At 51.2% G+C, this 15,536-nt stretch overlaps 2 protein-coding genes across 2 annotated transcripts; one reads left to right on the top strand and one right to left on the bottom strand.

Annotated features, from left to right (window-relative positions):
* Positions 1-489: 489 nt before the first annotated feature.
* On the bottom strand, positions 490-1,251 carry LOC133906566 (probable calcium-binding protein CML28). Its single transcript, XM_062348508.1, has one exon. It carries the CDS (start codon positions 1,095-1,097, stop codon positions 600-602), a length of 498 nt encoding a protein of 165 aa, XP_062204492.1. The 5' UTR covers positions 1,098-1,251; the 3' UTR covers positions 490-599.
* A 1,382-nt stretch (positions 1,252-2,633) lies between these two features.
* On the top strand, positions 2,634-14,718 carry LOC133905950 (uncharacterized). Its single transcript, XM_062347770.1, has 2 exons — positions 2,634-2,929; positions 14,175-14,718. The coding sequence occupies exons 1-2, from the start codon at positions 2,634-2,636 to the stop codon at positions 14,716-14,718; spliced, it is 840 nt and encodes a 279-aa protein (XP_062203754.1).
* Positions 14,719-15,536: the final 818 nt, after the last annotated feature.

Below are 15,536 nucleotides of genomic sequence, written 5' to 3'. Positions count from 1 at the left end.
TTATATTTTCTATAAATTTTAATAACAAATGCTTAGAAAAATCAACGGTCAAAATTATTTAGTACTAACTATTTTTCAGGCACTTAAAAGCAACTTATTTTTCAATCATTTTCCTAGTCCTCGGAAATCTTTGCCATAAGTTGGTGGTTGTGGGTTCAATGGCCTAAGATGGTGATTGAAAATAATTTGTTTTGAAGCACTTGAAAAAATAGTAACAGTTGAGAATAAGGGATACTGTTCAAGTTGAGCATAATACATATCCTAATTTCCTTCCTTCCAAATAATAGATCCATAAACTGAGAAGAAAAATGATAAGAGAATACATAGAACTTATGAGCCGATTTGCCAGAAAAATATTTCACATTTAACACTACAGAGGGCTTGTTTCTACATACAAATTGAAGAAACAACGAACACTGTTAACCAAAAATTTATCCAAATGGAAAAAAAAAATTATTGACGCATCGATGAATTAGCCAACTGAAAGAATTAATTCACACGTGCAATCAGATTGCCGCACTACCATGTCAAGCTGTTAATCAAATATCTACAACGCCCCCACGCCATCGGCCCAATGAAGGCATCGTCCACTCCTCTGATCATCTACCTAGCGCGGCAAATCCGCCGCCGCGCATCATCTGCTTGAACTCCTTGAAGTTGACGCGTCCATCGCCGTCGGCGTCGACCTTGCTGATCATGTTGCGGCAGTCCTCGGCCGTGCGTCCCTGCTTGAGGCCGAGGCTGGATAGCACGGACCGCAGCTCGTCGACGGTGATGTAACCGTCGCCGTTCTGGTCGAAGACGTTGAACGCCTCCCGCATGTCTTCCTCCTCGTCGTGCTTGTCGCCGCCGTCGGCCCCCTGGCCCCCCTCGCCGAGGATGGAGCGGTAGAGCAGGCCGAACTCCTCGACGTCGACGCAGCCGTCGCCGTTGGCGTCGATCTTGTCCATGGTGGCGTCGAGCTCTTCGTCGGGGATGTAGATGCCGAGGTTCTTGAGCGACTCGCCCAGCTCCTTCTTGGTGATCCGGCCGTCGCCATTCTTGTCGAACATCCGGAACACCTTCCTCAGCTCCGACGAGTCCATGCTGCTGCTCATGGCCTCTCTTTTTGCATGCTCTACCGATCGATCTGTCTCGAATTCTTGATACGTGTTGGTGCGCAACTGCTGGAATTGGCGGGGAAGAATTAATTGGTAAACGGTTTTGTTCACTGGAGAATAACATTTTGTGTGGTGTGGAGGTAATTGTGGTGTCTATCTTTGTCATGTATTGAACTGCTTTTATTTGCCATTTTTCGTAGGTTTCTTTTTGTGGCGAATGTGAGAAGAAATCTAAGGTAGGACGCTGTGGGCACGACTAGTATGCAACGGTAGCGTAAACATGTAATTATATATTCAAGTTGCCATTGCACGAATAAAGTAAAATTATTCAATGCTGCAATTCATATATTGAAATAATACAGCGATGTTATGGCATTGATTCTTGAAGGTAATACCTTAATAATAAAGCTTATGCATAATGCCATGGACATACTTTAAACAGGTTTGTAGGCCATGGACATAAATCATATAATTTTTTAAACATTAAACAGAAAAAATGCAGAACAAACCATAAAGCAATTAAGTTACACAACAGCAGATTTAGAAAAAAAATTGGTCTCCGCAGTGCAACATAACCCAGATTAAATAAACAAGATTATTTCAACCAAAACCAAGGGAGTGGAGGACGGAGGAAGCCTCGGCACCATCCTGATTGGTTTTCTTCATATTTTCCTTTTCGCACAAGATATATTGCAAATCCAAGTTACCTGTCTAGTTTTCTATAAATGAGTCAAACTCACGATAACACCAAGTGAGTCAAACTCACGATAACACCGAGGAAAAATAAATCAACTATCATATCAGTACATCATATACATTGCGTAGAGGATTTTTTTTTTCCGAAAACACGGCACAAACATTACCGATTTTATATTAAAAAAAGAGAATTAATCCAGTTTATGAGATAAATCAGACCCAAAAACCATACAATTGATCAACTATAGGACAACACCGGATCAACTACAACCAACACCGGTTCAAGCACTCATCACAGCTCTACAATGGTGGGTCTACCGCTGGTCATTGTTTCCTAGCTCATCGCAAAGGACATAGCAGCTCTGACTTCCAAAGAGGACCACGACCAAAGCCGTCTCCGAACTGACCAAAGCTGCAACAAGAGGCCAGCGGGCGCCAAAAAATTGTGATGGATTTCCATTGCGACACCTTCGAGGAGGACACGACGTTTAAGCGCTGCCGTCGCATGTCCGGAAGCATGGAAAGGGCTATCACCCGGAGAATCCCTCATGGGTGGGACAAGGGAGAACATCACGACAACGCCTCAAGGGAGGAGATTGGCGCCCAAGCACATCGCCTTCGTTGGCACCAACAAAAAGCCAGGCAATGCTTTCTTCCGCATCTCCCCCATCCCACCCAGCTTCTAGCAGCAGCCGCACAACGCCTCATACCTGCCCCGTCCGTGAAACCACCATGCCACCTGGCTCCACGCGGGCTAGATCTAGGAGAGTAGAGAGATCAAGTAAGGGGAGGAACCCGACAACAACACATGATGAGATGGAGCTCCGATGATAGCAAATGGGGCTCAACAACCACGAACTGCAAGCACAACACTGGGAATGGCATCATCTCTCCACTTGCAAAGTGGGGCGCACTCGAAGATGTGCACAACACAGCACCACAAACAAGCAACTAGCACACGACGAACTCGTGGTGAGGTCCCACTTGAACTGCAATACCGTTGGGAGGGCCACCATCGCCGCTTCGTCCATCGGCCGCCCCTACGAAGCTGGACTCGACACTGTGCCCGTGTCACGGCCAGCATTCGGCAACACAATAGCGGCCAAGGAAAGCAGAATGGAGGTGTCTTCCAGGTGTAAACGCAAGCAGACGCCTGCGTAGACCCCACACACAGGTGGAACCTGCCACCGAATGCGCCCACTACAGCATCCCCACCATCGCTCTCAAGGTGTCATCGGCTTCGTGGATGTCGGCACGCTCCTCGACGCTTGCCACCCAGAGGCCGGGCTCCGTGGTTCCCCCACGACCCTGCCCGCTGTCGGAGGATTAATTCCAATCACAGGGATCCCGAGAGACCCCTTTTTAGAGATTCGGCCGGGGGGATGATCTTGAGGATGTTCGTCAGAGAAATAAATGGGAATGAATGCAACGGCCGGTGGTGGTGGAGTGACCTAGTGCAAAAAGAAGTAAATGCACCGGAATTTAGACAGGTTCAGGCCGCACGGGGGCGTAACACCCTACTCCTGTATGGATACTATAAATGCTATGAGGAAGTCCCTCAAGGATGTTGCTGGTTACAAGAATCTTGATCTATCTAAGAGCCTAGGGCTCTTTGCTCTTCGACTTGTCTAGTGCTGCTCACTTCTCAGCCGTGTTTCTCTTGCACTGTGTTCTTCTGAGCTTAAGGATCTATTCCAGATGCATTCGGCTTCACCTTGTTGCCCTTGGTTTTTTTTTTCAGCCTCCTTCTCTTCTGTGCGGCCAGCTGCTCTAATACCCGCCGGCAGCAACGTGCCCCGAACGGGAGGGGGGCACGAGTTTCGAGACACCACAAATGGAAAGGGCATCATCATTTCCTCTGGGCGAAGTGACCGAGGGTGGAAAATACGGCACACGCCCGGTCATCCATCACCATAAATGCCAGGGCAACGGGCGCCGTGGAGAGGGCCCACCGGGCAGCCGCAGAGCGACCCAGCGTGCCCGCCCTGTCTTGTCCCCCTGCCACAGCAACGCGGCAGACGGAACGCCTTGGTCCTTATGACGTTATCCTGAGACGGGTCGGATGGCACGGGACGGGACCCGTGCAATTAATAACCCCACGCCTCTCTTCCAGAACGTGGCAGGAACTGACGCTGAGCGCGGCGGGAGCAGTTGGAGGTGACAGGCCACGCACGCTCTTTAAATGCGGCCTCGAGCCTTTGACTGGTTGACACCTCATCGGTGGGCCCCTCGGGGGCCTCCACCAGGGGACTTTCTGGGTCGTCGGGGTACCGAGTGCTCGAGGGTACTGTTTACCTCCCCGAGCACTCTCTCCCGAGAATGCCCTTTCTTGTCCTTGGGGAACCGAGTGCTCGAGGGTACTGTTTACCTCCCCCGAGCACTCTCTCCAGGGCACACTTGTACGGATCCCCGAGCACTCTCTCCCGGAACTTCCTTTGGTGGGCCCTCGGGATACTTGGGTGCCCAGGGGCTACGGCAGGCGGCCCCGGCCACGTTTCTCCTGGTACTTAGCTCTTCTGGTCGTCGGGGGCCTAGGGTGCTCGGGGGTCACCGTACACCTCCCCGAGCACTTTCTTCTCGGCACTTGGATTCCGTGGATCATCGGGGAACTGGGGTACTCGGGGGCCACCGACTGTGGCCCCGAGCGCCTTCTCCCGGGACTCGCTCTTTCTCACCTCGCGGGAGAGACTCCGCGGGATGGCGCCATGTGGCGGATGGCTGGCCTGGCCTCGGGATTCGGGGACCCCCGGTTCCTGATACACCGACAGCAGCCCCCGGGCCCATTGGCAGGCAATGGCCCAGAGACTGTGGATGGGCCCTTCGTCGCCAACGAGGCCGAAGCCGGTACTGACGCCACGTGGCGATCTTTCAGATGGTGGTCCCTCCGGTCCAGGCCTTTGGTACAGCCCAACGGGGAGCCGAACGGACGCGCGTCCAAACGACTCCCGAGGCGTGTGACAACGGGACGTGCGGCGCATGATGACGGAGCAGGCGGCACGCGTGGCAGCCGTGCCAATCGAGGAAAATACGTCTGGCAACCGCTGACACAGCACGACCCGTGGGAGACTCGCCTGGCGGTTGCGTCGATCGAGGAAACCGTCCTGCCGAGCGACGTTTGAATTTCCCTGGGGTATAAAAGGAGGAGGGGAGCGAACCGCCCCCCTCTTTACGCCATCTCGTGATCCAGCCCCTGCTCTCCTTGCGCTCCTGAGCCCTAGACTCTCCTTAGGCCATCAGAGCACCTTCCCTTCTCCACCGTCCAGATCGTCCCCCGCCCCGACAAAATGCCAAGAGCGGGAGGAAGCCGCCGCGATAGGACTCTCGACGGCGTGCTGCCGGAGTCCCGCCTGTCGAACGAGGAGGCGGCGGGGAAGATTCGGAAGTTGTTGGTCCCCGAGGGCCAGCAGGGGGCCTTGGTGGTGACGCCGGCGAGCTTCCCGCCAGTGACAAACTGCCCGGGGTGCATCGTCCTCTTCACCTCCTTCGTGGCGGCCGGGCTGGTGCCGCCGTTCTCAACATTTTTCCTCCAGATCCTCGACACCTACGGGATCCAGTTGGTGCATCTCAGCCCCAACTCCGTCGTCATCCTGGCGGTCTTCTCCCACCTCTGCGAGATGTTCGTGGGGGTGCCGCCGTCGGTGACGCTCTTCCGGCACTTCTTTGCGCTGCGGTCAGCCGGGAAGAAGAGGGGCTTCTCCACCGCGGACGTCGCTGGCTGCTGCAGCTTCCGGCTGTGGGACAGCCTCGGGGAGCGATATATTCCCCAGGTGCTGCGAAGCAAGTGGGAGGAATGGCGGCGCGACTGGTTCTACGCCGACGTCGACCCCCGCGACCGTCTGACCCTGCCAGAGGTGGCGGCGGAACCCCAGAAGGTGACCTGGGAGGTGCCACCGCCGATGGACGCGCTGCTGGAGCCGGTCTTGGAGTGCATCGGGTTCCTGCTCGATGCCGGGCTCACTTCGGTGATGGTGGTGGCGGACTTCCAGCGCCGTCGCCTGGCGCCCCTGCGGGAGCGGGCCTGGCCTTACTGGATTTACACCGGCCCCGAGGACATCACCCGGACCCAGATCGGCGAGGATTGAGACCTGGGCATGCCGGAGTTGAGGGGCATGCTCCGGGTGGTGACCGGGGTGGATGACCTGAGCCGGGCGGAGCTCCCGTGGAAAGAGATGGCGCTCTGCGCCAATCCTGACCGGGTGGCGATTCAGGCGAAGCTGCCGGAGTTTGACGCCCAGGGGTTGGTCGATCGGCCGGGGCGCCGGAGTCCTGGGACCATCGAGACCCCGGCGCGGACGAGGCGGCCGGCGAGGAGGCCGCAAGTTATCCGGCGCAGACTGGTGGCCCGGGCGCCGCAAGCGGCGAGCCGCAGGCCAGCAGTAGGGCTGCTGCGGGCAGCAGCCGCCACACCGGAGGAGAAGGCACCGCCGGCAGCGGGGCGGCGACGGCGCCGGAGGACCGGGGAAAGCGCCCCCGGCTCTTTATTCCTGTGCCGGAGCCCCCGCTGTCGCTGTTGCCAGGCGAGGGGGGAAGCCGGGACGGCCAGTCGTCGAGCGCGGGGCCGTCGACGGGGGCGGCATCTGCAGTTCTGGAACCGCACTTTGGTCTGCTTGGGCCCGATTCGGCGCCCGGAGACCACGCGGCGGCCCCGCAGAGCCCCCAGCGGAAGAGAAGGAGGGAGGACTTCGGGCCAATGCCATCGCAGCACCACGTCTCCTCTGTTTATCAACCGGCGTTGCACGGTTGACCTCGCCAAGAAGGCTAAAATCCTTGCCTGCGAATCGAAGAACACAAGCAAGAACAAGGAAGAATGCAACCAAATTGCAGATGAATGATTAATCTCACGAGTTGGGGTCTCACAAACCGACGAAACGGCGAAACTGTTCTTGACAGAATAATCTAAGCAAAACCCAACCCTAATTTAGGGCGGCGGCTACTGTATATAAAGGATTAGGGTCGGCCAAGGACCCCTAGACGCGTCCCTAATGGACTCCAACACGATACATGGCCCAACGGACCAAAAACGGTGACGCAGCACCGGGACAGATTCTGGACGCTGACTTGTTTCGACGTTTCCCGTTGACTCAGAAGGAATTTGGACCTCAATCCAACGCCATTGGTTTCCTTATGAAATTATCTTTCCAACCATATGTGAATCGTCAAAAACGGAGTCCGGATGCGTCCTGGGCGTCCGTTTTATTGCTCGCTGGTCCTGGAGGCCGAGGCTGATTCGGACTCGAGTTGGACTGGACCTCCTGCTGTTGTTGGACGTCCTAGCTGCTCCTCCACGCCTCCAAGCCTTCCTCTATGTGTTTCCTTGTCCTCTCCATGATTCCTAAACAACACATAATCATTAGGTAGTAATCTATTCTCAAAATTATATAAAGAGTTGCTTAGGAACGAGCTCACCTCTAAATTTAATTGTCGTGCGCGAGCTCTTGTGATTGGACCTTGAAAGTTCAATGGAGGATCATTGTATGTATCCAAGGGAGTGATGTCCTCATCATCCTCCCCCTCTTGAATTGGAGTCGTCCTCGACTCAAGCTCATCATCGGCTCCCAAGTAAGGTTTCAAATCTGCAATGTTAAAAGAAGGACTAACCCCGAACTCGGGTGGCAACTCAAGTTTATATGCATTATCAATTATTTTCTCAATTATCTTATAAGGACCAGCAGCTCTTGGCATTAATTTAGACTTACGCAGCTCTGGAAACCTATCTTTTCTTAAATGTAACCACACTAAATCACCCGGTTCAAGTTTGACTTCTTTCCTACCTTCACTACCAGCAATTCTATACTTTTCATTCATCTTTTCGATATTTATTTTAGTTGTTTCATACAACTTACGAATAAAATCAGCACGTGCACTAGCATCATTATGTGTTCTTTCAGTGGTAGGTAAAGGCAAAAGATCAATAGGAGCGCGAGGGGTAAAACCATACACTACCTGAAAAGGACTTACCTTGGTGGTAGAATGTGTTGCCCGATTATAAGCAAACTCCACGTGGGGCAAACATTCTTCCCACATCTTCAAATTTTTCTTCAAAATAGCTCTCAACATGGTACCCAAAGTGCGGTTCACTACCTCCGTTTGGCCATCAGTTTGTGGGTGGCAAGTAGTAGAAAACAATAGTTTTGTACCCAACTTATTCCATAGAGTGCGCCAAAAGTGACTCAAAAATTTAGCGTCGCGATCTGAAACAATAGTAGAAGGCATACCATGCAAGCGAACAATCTCTTTGAAAAAGAGGTCAGCAATATAAACGGCATCATCACTTTTATGACAAGGTATAAAATGTGCCATCTTAGAAAAACGATCCACAACAACAAAAATGCTATCCCTCCCCCTCTTAGTCCTAGGCAATCCCAAAACAAAGTCCATCGAAATATCTGCCCAAGGAATAGAAGGAACAGGAAGAGGCATATACAAACCATGTGGATTCAAGCGAGACTTAGCCTTTTGACATGTGGTACAGCGTGCCACGAACCGCTCAACATCTCTCCTCATCTTTGGCCAAAAGAAATGTGTGGCCAACATATCCTCCGTCTTCTTAGCACCAAAATGTCCCATCAATCCTCCTCCATGTGCTTCCTGCAACAACAAAAGACGAACGGAACTAACTGGAATGCATAGACGGTTAGCTCTAAACACAAATCCATCATTGATCACAAACTTGTTCCATGTACGTCCCTCTTTACAGTTCAGCAATACATCTTTAAAATCAGGATCAAGCACATATTGTTCTTTTATTGAGTCAAGTCCAAAAATTCTATAATCAAGTTGGGACAACAAAGCATATCGTCTAGACAAAGCATCAGCAATTATATTATCCTTCCCTTTCTTGTGTTTGATAACATAAGGAAAAGATTCAATAAATTCAACCCACTTAGCATGTCTACGATTCAGATTATTTTGAGAACGAAGATACTTAAGCGATTCATGATCTGAATGTATAACAAATTCTTTAGGCCACAAATAATGACGCCACGTCTCTAAAGAACGTACAAGTGCATACAATTCCTTATCATACGTAGAGTAATTAAGAACAGGGCCATGCAATTTTTCGCTAAAGTATGCAACGGGCTTACCTTCTTGCATCAAAACACCTCCAATGCCAACTCCACTAGCATCACATTCTAGCTCAAAGGTCTTACCAAAATTTGGAAGTTGCAGCAATGGCGCGTGCGTAAGCTTGTCCTTCAAAGTGTCAAAGGACTCCTCTTGTGCCTTACCCCAATGGAACACCACACCTTTCTTTGTCAACTCGTGTAAGGGGGCAGCAATGGCGCTGAAATCCTTCACGAAACGACGATAAAAACCTGCAAGTCCAAGAAAACTTCTCACCTGTTTGATGTTTTGGGGCACCGGCCAACTCTTTATGGCTTCAATTTTCATCTCATCCACCTCAATTCCCTGTGGAGTAATAACATAGCCAAGAAAAGAGACTCGATCCGTGCAAAAGATGCACTTCTCAAGGTTACCAAATAAACGTGCATCACGTAAAGCATTAAAAACAGCACGTAAGTGATCCATATGTTCATCCAAAGACTTGCTATAAATCAATATGTCATCAAAGTAAACCACCACAAATCGTCCAATAAAAGCTCTTAAAACCTCATTCATCAAACGCATGAAAGTGCTAGGTGCATTAGTCAAACCAAAAGGCATTACTAACCACTCATATAATCCGAATTTAGTTTTGAAAGCTGTTTTCCATTCATCTCCAAGTTTCATTCTAATTTGGTGGTAACCACTACGCAAGTCGATCTTTGTAAAAATTACAGAGCCACACAACTCATCAAGCATATCATCAAGTCTAGGAATAGGATGGCGATATCGAATAGTAATGTTATTGATGGCTCTACAATCAACACACATACGCCAAGTACCATCTTTCTTAGGAACCAAAATCACAGGAACAGCACAAGGACTAAGGCTCTCACGTACATACCCGCGGTCCAAAAGCTCTTGGACTTGCTGCTGAATTTCCTTAGTCTCCTCGGGATTGGTTCGATACGCAGCACGATTTGGCAATGTTGCTCCCGGGATCAAATCGATTTGATGCTCTATCCCTCTCATAGGTGGCAGTCCCGGGGGTATCTCAGCTGGGAAAACATCCTCATACTCCTGCAAAAGGTTAGTGGCAGCAGGAGGTATCGAACTAATAACATCATCAAGCGAATACAAAACTCGTTTGCAAACCAAGGTGTAGCAAATATCATTATTAGAAATTTCAGCAAGGTCACTTTTTAGTGCAAGCATAACACCACCCTTCAATTTTATGCCCTCTACCTTAGAACTAGGTGTAGACTTATCCTTTTTAGGTGGGTAAAGAGAATTAGCAACTTGCTGATTTTCAGATTTAATATCACGCAAATTAGCAGCTCGTTCTTTATCAGCTTGTACAATTTCAGCAGGGGTCATAGGAACCAAAGTAATTTTCTTTCCTTTATGCATAAAAGTATATGTATTACTTCTACCATGGTGTATAGCATCATTATCAAATTCCCAAGGTCGACCCAATAAAAGTGAGCAAGCTTCCATAGGTACCACATCACAGTCAACATAATCAGCATAGGAACCAATGGAAAAAGAAACTCTGCAAGTTTGTGTTACCTTAGCTTTTCCAGCATCATTAAACCACTGAAGATTATATGGATGGGGGTGTTGGCGTGTGGTCAAGCCAAGCTTCTTGACCAAATCTGAACTCACCAAATTATTACAACTACCTCCATCGATGATGACACGTGCTCGCCGATTTTGGATGACGAAGAAAATCTGGAACAAGTTATGGCGTTGCAGCTTCTCTGGTTGTTGTACCTTTGTGCTGAGCGCCCGCTGCACAATGATGCTCCTATAGGTCGCTGTGTCATCACTGCCCAAGATTTCGTTGCTCTCCTCAATAACTGGTTCTTCTTCTTCTTCAATGTCATAGGCACTGATGTACCCATCTTCCGTTGCAATGTATGCCCGCTGACTTGGGCAATCCTTCTACACATGACCGAATCCATGGCAGCGACGGCATTGAATGCCAGAGGTGCGTCCCGTTGATGCAACAGAGGAAGCACTCTTGGAAGATCCCTGCAAAACAGAATTTTTACCTGAGCCTGAAGGTCGTGTAGTGATCGGATTTGGTGCCGTAGCTGCTTGTTGCTTGCTCGCTGGTGAGGGAGCCCTGTAAGTGGATGGTTTGGACAGCCCAAAGGATGGTCCTGTGCGCGGCGTGTATGTGGTGCTGGCCTTGTACTTGCCCTGCTGCTCACGCCCCTGCAACTCCTTCTCTGCAAGCATAGCAAACTGAAACAACTGGTTGACATTGTTAAATTCTTTATAATCAATAATATCCTGGATTTCACGTCTCAAACCCGAATAAAATCGACAAATAGAATCTTCGTTTCCCTCTACTATGCCACAACGCATCAAGCCCTTTTGAAGCTCACCATAATAATCCTGCACAGATTTATCTCCCTGTTCTAAGCGCATCAATTTCTTACGCAAGTCTCTATGATAAGATGGGGGAACAAATCTATCACGCATAGCAACCTTAAGCTCTTCCCATGTACGAGGTGTGGCACCATCTGCAGCTAAACCAGTCCACCAAATAATAGCAAAATCTTTAAACTCACTAGTGGCTTGTCTAACTCTATGTTGTTCAGGTACTTGATGGGCACTAAATTTTTGCTCTACTGTCATCTCCCAATCAAGATATCCCTCAGCATCATAATGTCCCGAAAAAGAAGGTATAGTAAATTTAACCTTAGCATAAGGATCTTCAGGAGCTCGATTATACATACCTCGATGGTGGTGGTGATGTGGAACGCCACCCATACCTGTGGTGTTAGTGCGAAGACGACGCCGTAATCTGTTTTGCAATGTCGCCGCTGGATCAACATTAACATCGTCATCATACAACTCATCACCGGTGTTGCTTCCATTCACATCTTCGTTGTGCACAGGACGGTTTTCCAAAGCATTTACCCTGTCGGTGAGCTCGGATAACCGTTTGTCCACCCGCTCAACCGCGTTTGCGAGTTTCATCTCAATTATCGCTTCAGTGACAGCCTTGATGACTGTCTCCCTCATCTCCTTCTGAGCATTGTCTACAATAGCTTGTAGCTGCTCTTGGCTGACACACTCCTTGAAGTCCTTTGGCGTTTTATCTCCTTCAACTGACATTGTGGAAACAAACACAACAACAAACAGTGAAGGTTATCCCTAATAATCGTACTACAAAGGTGGAGTGGTGCCTCTCAATCAAGATCAGCAAAGGTAGACACCTTACCAAGCTCTTACCAGGGTTCTTACCAGCAAAGCAAAGGATACCTGGAAGGCGTGCGAGCGATTGCAGGGATGCAAACCAGTGCTGTCCAGAAGAATCTGTGGGGCTTGGAAGGCACACAAAGAGAACAAATATGTATATGTGGAACACAAATCAGAAACAGATAGTAATGCTGAATTATAGTCCCAAGTACTTATTCTCGTTGCTGGCCTAAAGTGTTGCAAGTACCAAGTATGTGTGTTAAACAAGGTGGAAAAACAAGTATGATGGATAGCAAGAGCAACAGAAACAAAGAACTAAATAGCACACGCTAACACAGCTCACTTTGCCCTTCTCTATGTGCTCCTCTAGATATTGTTCCTCTTTTGCCCCTCTCTTTTTTCTATTTTTTTGGGCTGTCGTTGTTTTTTTGGGAAAATTCGACTTTTTCTTTTTATTTTTTTGATATTTTTTTTTTCACTTAGGAGCACACAAGAGGGAACCACAGAAAATTTGAGCTTAAACAAGTGAAAGACGTGGCCTATAGAATTTTCTGAAGTTCAGCCGTAAAATGAGAAAAATATTTGGAAATTGAAAACTCAAACTTCGGAGGCGAATTTGGGAATTCTGATTTCGCCAAACCCGACAAGGCGGGGACGAACGGATCCGAAACGCTGTTTCGATGCGAAAAACTCTATGACTTTTCTGAAAACGGAGTTCGTATGCGAAAGTTATGCCCGATTTGAGAAACGACTCCGAATTAGAGGACAAAACGGGAAGAAAGTGGGGAAAATATGCGACGGAGGCTAGGGTTTGATGGAAACGGTGGGGGAAAACACACGAACTGGACTCTAACACGACCTAACCAGCAACAAGACCTTGACCAGGACACAAACTCAACACGACGAACTCTGAAACTGAAATATGCAAAAGCTAAAGGCGCGGAAGGGTTGTAGGACAGGAAAAAAAAAACGATATGGCAGTGGACTATGGAACGAAGGCGAAAACACTCGAAACTAAGGGTAGATATGAACCTGACGGTATACCTGAAGCTCTGAATACCACTTAATATGAACAAGGGTTCCCGATCTTCCGAAAGGTTCTGGTAACTCTCGATTTGGTGGAAACGAGACACAAGTCGATCCGGCTTCCGAACAACACGATCCGAAACCCCGCAATCGCAGCACCACGTCTCCTCTGGTTATCAACCGGCGTTGCACGGTTGACCTCGCCAAGAAGGCTAAAATCCTTGCCTGCGAATCGAAGAACACAAGCAAGAACAAGGAAGAATGCAACCAAATTGCAGATGAATGATTAATCTCACGAGTTGGGGTCTCACAAACCGACGAAACGGCGAAACTGTTCTTGACAGAATAATCTAAGCAAAACCCAACCCTAATTTAGGGCGGCGGCTACTGTATATAAAGGATTAGGGTCGGCCAAGGACCCCTAGACGCGTCCCTAATGGACTCCAACACGATACATGGCCCAACGGACCAAAAACGGTGACGCAGCACCGGGACAGATTCTGGACGCTAACTTGTTTCGACGTTTCCCGTTGACTCAGAAGGAATTTGGACCTCAAACCAACTCCATTGGTTTCCTTATGAAATTATCTTTCCAACCATATGTGAATAGTAGAAAACGGAGTCCGGATGCGTCCTGGGCGTCCGTTTTATTGCTCGCTGGTCCTGGAGGCCGAGGCTGATTCGGACTCGAGTTGGACTGGACCTCCTGCTGTTGTTGGACGTCCTAGCTGCTCCTCCACGCCTCCAAGCCTTCCTCTATGTATTTCCTTGTCCTCTCCATGATTCCTAAACAACACATAATCATTAGGTAGTAATCTATTCTCAAAATTATATAAAGAGTTGCTTAGGAACGAGCTCACCTCTAAATTTAATTGTCGTGCGCGAGCTCTTGTGATTGGACCTTGAAAGTTCAATGGAGGATCATTGTATGTATCCGAGGGAGTGATGTCCTCATCAGAGCCCGGAGTTCAGGATTCCGGCAGCAACGTGGCAGTACCGAAGACCCACAGCCACATAAGTTTCGTCCTCCATTCTTTCCTGGGCGTGCTTTGCCCGGACTAAATTCTGAGTTTTGATCCAATTCTTCTCTTGCAGGCCGCCTACGAGCGCCGCTAAGAACCAAGGGCGGTCAGAGGCGCCGAGGACGGCGCCAGCCCTCGAGCCAAGGACGCCCGAGCCGAGTGCACCGGCGGAGCCAGGGCTGGCGAGCGCGGCGACAGAGCCAGGTCTAGCGGGGGCAGAGCCAGGTCTAGCGGGGCCAGTGGACGCGGTGGCCGAGACAGAAGTGCAGCCACCGCCCGAGCGTTCGGCGCCATCCAAGCCCGCCCCGAGCGCGCCGAGCCCCCCGGAGGAGGCTCGCAGGGGACCCAGCGCCCAGCCGCCGCCCAGCCAACCCGCCGACCCTCTCTCGATCGTGCTTGGGAGCGCCCGGGAGGTGATCGGGCGACTGGAGGCGGCCGTAGCGGGGGAGATGGCGCAGCGGGAGGTGGCTTGGCGCGTTTTCGACTCCCGCCTTGCCGCGGCGCGCGCCACCAATGAGGACGAACAGCGCGCCATAGAGGAGGGGTGGAAGGCCTTGGAGGAGGCCCGCACGGAGGTCGCGCGGGAGCAGAAGACTCTGGAAGACGCCCGCGCGTAGGTCGCGCAGGAGCGGGAAGACGCCGCCCGCTTGGCCGACGCATCGCGGCAGCAGGCCGCCGAGGCCCTTGCCAGGGAGAGGCAGGTGCAGGAGAGGGAGGAGGCGGTGGTGAACCGCGAGAGGGCAGCAGAGGCCTTCCAGGCCTACCTAGCTCGCCAGAAAGGCAAGGTCGACTGGACCCGCGCCGAGCTCCAATACTGGGCGGAGGAACTCCAGCACGTCGAGGGGGAGCTCCAACGCTGGGAGGAGGACGCCGCGATCCGGGAGACCGACGCCGAGATAACGACGGTGGACATGGGCGCCCGGGAGGATCTGCTGGCCCACCGGGAGGCGGAGGCTACCGAGGCGGCGGCGGCTGCTGCTGCCAGGGAGGAGCAGGCCGCCAAGTTCGCAGCAGAGCTGGCTGCCCGCGAGCAGGCCCTGTCTGAGGGGCAGGTGAAGCTGACTGAGGCCCAGGCGCTAGGCGCTGGCTCTACCGGTATGGCCGGGGGGCAGGGCCTTAAGGAGCGGCTGCGGACCGTGACGGAGGAGTTCGAGGCCGCCTCGGTCGAACGGGCCAACCTGCAGCTGATGCTAGAGGACGTCCTCCGGCGGATGCAGCGGTCCGTGAGGGTGGCTGGGCTCGGGCGACTTCATGTAGAGGAGAAGGGGGCGGGCCCTGGCCGGTTCGCCCTAGGCTTCCAGAAGGTCAGCGAGTGCCTCGAGGCGCTGCCCCAGGCCGTCCAGGAACTCGCCGCCCGGGAGGGGCGTGGCTTGGCCCAGGTAGTGGCCGAACACGTCCTAGCTTGCTACCGGAGCTGGGACCCGAACTTCCCGCT

This window comes from Phragmites australis, chromosome 23, assembly GCF_958298935.1.
Source record: "Phragmites australis chromosome 23, lpPhrAust1.1, whole genome shotgun sequence".
Taxonomy (NCBI): Eukaryota; Viridiplantae; Streptophyta; class Magnoliopsida; order Poales; family Poaceae; genus Phragmites; species Phragmites australis.
Note: the sequence above shows the minus strand (reverse complement) of the source record. Positions and strands in the feature narration are given on the sequence as shown.

Excerpts from the sequence above, each read along its gene's own strand:
- LOC133906566 (XM_062348508.1), bottom strand. The coding sequence starts at position 1,097 with ATGAGCAGCAGCATGGACTCGTCGGAGCTGAGGAAGGTGTTCCGGATG.
- LOC133905950 (XM_062347770.1), top strand. The coding sequence starts at position 2,634 with ATGGGGCTCAACAACCACGAACTGCAAGCACAACACTGGGAATGGCAT. Across the intron at positions 2,930-14,174 it reads AGAATGGAGGTGTCTTCCAG|GCCGCCTACGAGCGCCGCTA; the intron begins GTGTAAACGCAA and ends CTTCTCTTGCAG.